Here is a 6,431-nt window from a genome sequence, read left to right on the forward strand (position 1 = left end):
GAAACTACACTGTAAAGACAATAACTTTCATCAAACACAAAATCCACTCATAAACTGCGTCATCATAATTTGACAATAGTCTATATTTCTTATTACAGAAGCATTACTTATGAAGATGTAGGTTACATTTTTGTTGATGTCTTTCATGTTAGGAGCTGTGATCTGAGAGTTGGTACAGTCTACAGGTTTAAGTATTTAAGTCTGACCACTGAATGACTCAGTACTCACCCAGAACCAACGTCGGCCAGTTGGCGATGCGAGCCTTCAGGCCCTGGTGGAAGATCTCGTGCAGAAACATGATGGTCTCACTGCACACAGAGAACTAATCTGAGGATGTTTCTCTTTTTATTCAGGAGACAAAATAAAATACAAACACTGTGAGTTGTGTTTTAAGACGTGCACTCTACGAAAGACCAGCAGCTAACAATTATTTTAACGATGTTGATTATTCTAACCATTATTTGGTCAATCATTATATTGTCAATTGGCACATTCTGCAGATTTGTTGTTTAGCCACTCAAACTTATTTTATACAAGATTAGAAATACATAAAACATGCAGATAAACAAATAATTCAATTCCATTTTAAAATAGAAAACTAGACACTTTATTGCTTAAACTTCAATAACATTCTATTACTTTAGTGTAAGCTTGATCACTTGTAGCAAAGGATGAATCTGCAGCTAAAAAATACATCGTGTGAAAAGTTCAGCCCTTTCTTAATTGATTAATAGATTTTTTTTACTAAATTTTTACCTGGTGAAGGTAAAACTGATACAAGCTCTGGGGAGAACATTACAAACAAATAAGATTTATTTTACCTTTAATGCTAAATATATATATTTTTGGTCAGTTTTGTCTTAACTGCAGCTCTGACTGTGTTCTTTCAGTAAATTGCCTTTTTAAAAGTCTAAATACTCCAGTTAAGAATTAATCAATAGTTAAACTAATTATTAATCAGATTAATCACAATTAAGCCGATTAATTAAACAAGTCATTGAATTGTTTCTTGATCTCTCATGACTCCTAGTGAAAGAAGACGTGTGTTTGCTGTCTGTTCTGTAATCATGTAGATGATCAAACTGCGATCAGAATGAACCTCTCTCTATAAAAGTGGAAGCTGTGTTCTGCTCCAGGCTCTTTCTCCTGACTGCGCTCAGTGAGCAGAGACTTTGAACGCTGTAAAGCCTTCAAATAAATACTGATTAAGAATATATTCTTTCTCTGGTCCTTGAAACAGGTTTCCCTCACTCTTTGTTAAAGGAAAATTTCCACAACAGTTTGGCGTGGACGTAGAATGCGGGGCGGTCTTGAATCGGGCTGATGACGAAGCTTTGCTGCTCCTCTCCGTGAGAGGATATTCTGGTTTCACATTAAATCAGTGGATTAAAATGTTCTTTTAAAGTGATTTCCTAGAATCAGTAGAGGGGAATGTAGTGTGAAAATTTGAAGGTTTTCCCACGATTAATTAATCTGATGATTAATTAATCGGATTAATTGTTTCAGCCATGCAAAAGATAATCCATGTTTTATCATGCATAAACATTTTTATAATCCACGTCTATTTACATATTTCATTTTTTACAAATCAAATAAAAACGGGAGAAAAATTATATTTATGCCTTTACATTGATTTATAACATTTAATTGAATAATTAGCTGTCTGGAAGGATTTACAAAGGAATCTAGAAACACACAAAGAAATCATCTATAGATTAGAATTAGCTCATTTTCGGTCCATAAATGGTGACAGAAACTTAAAAATGGGATCTTCAGTATCAGGAGGCTGTTTGTTCAGGTTTCTATAACAGAGCAGCAGAATTTGGCAAATCATTTTACTTAAACTAAAACTGGCATGTCAAAGCACAGATGTCTGCTCAGTGCACCTTCAAAAGAATCAGGTACTTTGGAGCAGCTGTGAATCATCTGATCGCCTCTGTGGGATGAAATGGCAACAATCAAAGCCCTCAAACTGTGAGTCAGAAATGATCTGTGGGAAAATTCACTGGGAATTAGAACGAGAAAAGAAAAAGGCAGAAACATTTCCTCCCACTTCAGTGTCTGTTACTAACACACCGGCCCATCAGTGAAACACCATCTGATCAAATTCAACTGGAAAAAACACAGTGAACTCACAGCTTACTGTTGGCAACATGATAACATGATAACATAAAATATTACTTAGAAGAATTCTGATGTTGTAGTTTATTGCCTTGAAATTGGGCGCGTCTCTTTAAAAACTCCTGCTTTTTCTGAAGTTTCACCTTCAGGAAATCATCACAACATGGCTCCTCCGTTAACCTTTAAATCTTTGAGAAGTATCTCCTGTAAAGAGCTCAGCAGATGCATCGTTCCACAAGGTGTTTGCTAATTGCTGCTGGCTAGTTTGAAGGAGCTGAGTGGGGGGTGAGGGAGTTGGGTGTTGGGGTGTTGTCGAAGGCGGAACTAGATCCCATCAGGTACTTTGCAACTGAATGGTTACCATGGGACATTAAAGATTTTTTCAAGCATCCATGAAAGAATCAAAGCAACTCTGCAGGAATGTTTTTGGTGATGAAACGACATTATAACATGATGTAAAGGTAAAAAAAAAGTCTGTTTTACTTAAGACTGCCCCTTTTAGGATACCTGCTTCTTTGGATGTTATTTACAGGTATCACAGTAACTTGTTAGATTTAAAAAAAAAAAAGAGAATACCTTCCTTTTTTTTATTTATTTATTTTTTTTTATACATTTTAACACTATTTTGTGTTAGTGTATCACATAAAATCCCAATAAGTTGGTTGAAGTTGCAATGGGACAAAACATGGAAAAGTTCTGTTGGGGAAGAATGCTTTTGTAAACTTGTATGATGATCTTTTTTGACACCCGGTACTGCAAGCGTAAATGTTTTGTGTACATTTCCCTCTCACACAGAGCAAGAGGATTCATTACCTGTTGAGGAAGATGCTGCTGACGTCATCGTGGCTTATGGGAGGCTTCTTGGAGCTGGCGGCCATGCGCAGCGGCCTGAGGAAGCAGTTGACCAGAATGGAGAGCTGGTGGACGTACTCCGTCTCTGCCTCTACCATGTTGAACACGATCTGGTTCCTCTTCCTCATGCTCTCTGCGTGAGGCGAGCAGATGTAGTCCTGGACGATGATCTTCCACTTCCTCCGGCACAACCAGCCACGCATGAAGCTTTGCACCTGCATGGTCACACAACAACCCCGTAGTGGGCTCCCGTCCTCTCCGTCCGTTGTCGCCGCTTTGATGATGCTTTTACCTTTTTAATCTTTTTGATGTCCGGGTCTTCCTCTTCTTGGTTGCTCTGGAACGGGAACATCCTCTCCTTGGCTTTGTTCAACACCACAATCTACCACGACAACAGCATCTATGTGAGGTCGCTGGTACAAAGTATCAAATATTCATGAAACTTTGGACAGAAATAAACATCGAGATAGGGAAGCAATGGGTTCTGGAGTCCTTGGAGCCCTGCTGTGCTTTAATTCAACAGAAGTGTCTTCTTCATCATGCCTGGGGGCTTTTGCACGCGTTGATCTAAATGTGCTCCATCTGAGGGTTGCGTCCGAGTGTGCATTTAAGTATGCATGCGCACGCAGATGTGGAGGCACTCATGCGTACCTCGGCCTTGAGCCGCTCGATCTCCGTGTCCTGATCCTCCAGCTGAGTGCGCAGCTGATTGGCTGCGATCTTCTCCGTCTCCAAGATCTGGACCAGGTGGATGTACTTCTGCATCAGGATCTCACGCTCGATCATGATGTCAGAGTAGCTGGAAGGTAGAAAGGGTTGGGCTTCGGATATGTGCTGGTGAACAAACATGGGCGCGCTAACAGGTAAATGGGGGGGTGGAGGATGTCTGAGGTGTTCACTGCCGTCGTTAAAATATAAGAGAGGCATAAGGAGAGCACTGAGAGGAAATAGAGGTCGAGTGTGTGATGTAACCGACGAGGTAAAACAGCGCTGTGTGACCTAAATGTGAACCGCTGCGAGCACAGAGCACCCAGACACGCTCGCTCGCCTGGATGTGGTAGCTGTGTCCAGTGTGTTTCATCAGCACCACAAAAAAGAGAAGCAAAGATGAGTTTGATTTTACGAGAATCTTTAAACTGAACGCTTAATGTTTAGAGGCTTTAACTGATGAGAAAAAGGTGCTTGACAAATTTACTACTCTGCTCATCTATTTCTCAGCAGATTTTTAAAATCATTATCTGAAAAGTGTGTGTTTTGTACTGAGCCTGACCTTTTATCTTTTGCTCCAATTTAGTCTTTCAGTGCATGTCTCTTCCAGCTTTACACACTTAAGCTGAAATGGTTGCCTATTTTTCTCTGTAAAATTTCACTTCACTCTGACTGCGACACACGAGCCTGACTGACAGCGCTAAGACCCTCCTCCTGGCTCTGATTGGTTGTTTTTGATCGGGAATGCTGCATTTTGTCAGACGGCAATAATAGCTCTGGCTGGTGGTGGATGAGATCGATCTTTTCACAAATTATCTGTTTCATATTGTATTGTCACAACATGGTGACAGTTTTAAAAACATATGTTAAAAAACATATTTTTTGTAGAAGTTGCATACAGCAACTTTTAAAAAGTTATGGATTAATGATGTACAAATTAGTGCCCAGTCAGCAACAGGATTTCCAAGAGTAAATAAGAATCAGAAATCATTCGATAGAGGTCTCAGTAGATATAATATGTATTATTAAAACCTGCTGTATTTCCTTAGCAAACAATAGGATGGGTCCACTGTTATTATTTTAAAAAAAAAGGTACTCGGATTCTCCTGACAGACTTTATGTGTGGTGCTGACGTCAATGCTGCACTGCTGTTTATTCATTTTTTTTGGTCAAAACTAACAGCTGTGAGGGATTGCTGAAGCAAGGCAACAGTTTTCCCCCTGGATCAGGGTCAGAAAACACCGCATTGTAAGGCGAAACTGACTGCTGATCACTCTGCATTAAGAAGATCTACTCAGGCTAGAAAACCTCCCATCTCGTCTGTGCAATTGTGCACGACAGATCAACTGTGCCGCCGGTTTAAATCTCCTTAAATGCTGGTCATGATCTTGTGGTATTTGATGTTCTGTGTGAGCGCTCAGTCATTAATCTCACAACACACACATTCAGATTCAGACGGTGACATGGTTTGCAGCGGCACAGCGGCTATTTTTCTGAGAAGTCCTGAACTGAGTCATTACTGACTGAAAATATTTTTCTGATTTAGAAGCAAAATGGCTTTATATCCCACCACGAACATATTCCTGTACGTTTTGTGATAATCATTCTGTGTGGACTAATTATTTTCTTAAAACCACAATGTGACCTTAACATTGCTGCTTGCTTTGACTATATCCTACACAGACATCTACATTTATTAGAAATTTAGCATGAAACTGACCTTGTAATAATTTTCCTATCTTAGACTCTGAAAATGGTAAAATGAATAATGAGGGACATAAGTCCAATACTGAAGATTTTTCCCTCTAACCTGAAAATGAACAACAAAAAAACGTGACTGAAACGTGTCTGTTTGTACCTGGCCTGCTGGATGCACTCCACCCACTCGTTGCAGTCCGACTCGTCCTCTGACCGCAGCTCCAGAGGTTTCTGACCTTCATGACCAAAAATGACCAGGAAGTAGTGCTGCGTTCAACAGAAACAAACAACCAATCAAAACCACTAATTAAAGCTTTATCTTCTTGATAAAAAATGGCAGATATTAGTAACAAAAACCAGTACATTTAAATTTTAAAAATGATTACAGTGAACGCCAAAGCACAAGTAACAAGGCAATAGAATAAAAGTAAAGTCTGAAGGTTAAATTAAAACTAGCAGTGGATTGATTACAGTTTCCTGGCCAATCACTGGTTTTTAGAGCTACCCTGAGGAAGATAAGATTGGTTTCTCATGGGAGCATCGGCCAATCGGCGATCTCCCAAAATTAAGGAAATTGCTGTCAATTTATCGGTACATGACAACAAAACATATACAGAAACACAAGGACTAAAAACAACACATTTGGATTCTAGATCTTTTTCAGGCTCAAAATCTAGAGGACTTTTTTGTAAAGTAAAAATCTTAATGTAACCACAGTCTGACCAATGGATTTATGAAATTAAACACTTAAAACATTATTTTAAAGTCAGTAAAGTTTTAAGTCAGTAAAGTCTCTGCCTGAGCTGGAATGTTTTAGTCTTAAAAACATCTTAGATGTTTTTATACCAAACTACTTCACTGCAAGTTTGAAGCCAGCATGTTTTATAAGCAATGGCATCACAAGAGCAACAATTTGAAATAAAATCTAAGCAAGCACAAATCATCAATTTTTTTTCGTTTTGCTTCTGGCTTTAGGACTTTAAAATGATAATATTAATAGGACTTTCTTTTATATCCTCACTATTTGGTCTGAAAGCAAAATTGTATAGGTA

General features: G+C 38.9%; 1 protein-coding gene across 1 annotated transcript; it reads right to left on the reverse strand.

Moving 5' to 3' along the window:
• Nucleotides 1-8: 8 nt before the first annotated feature.
• On the reverse strand, nucleotides 9-5,683 carry LOC106943887 (ras-specific guanine nucleotide-releasing factor 2-like). Its single transcript, XM_015027180.1, has 5 exons — nucleotides 5,540-5,683; nucleotides 3,625-3,772; nucleotides 3,266-3,355; nucleotides 2,935-3,188; nucleotides 9-308 (listed from the first exon to the last, which is right to left on the reverse strand). Exons 2-5 carry the CDS (start codon nucleotides 3,757-3,759, stop codon nucleotides 218-220), a joined length of 570 nt encoding a protein of 189 aa, XP_014882666.1. The 5' UTR covers nucleotides 3,760-3,772; nucleotides 5,540-5,683; the 3' UTR covers nucleotides 9-217.
• Between the last annotated feature and the right edge of the window lie 748 nt (nucleotides 5,684-6,431).

Source organism: Poecilia latipinna, unplaced genomic scaffold, assembly GCF_001443285.1.
Source record: "Poecilia latipinna isolate Pla-1442-1.1 unplaced genomic scaffold, P_latipinna-1.0 Scaffold6352, whole genome shotgun sequence".
Taxonomy (NCBI): Eukaryota; Metazoa; Chordata; class Actinopteri; order Cyprinodontiformes; family Poeciliidae; genus Poecilia; species Poecilia latipinna.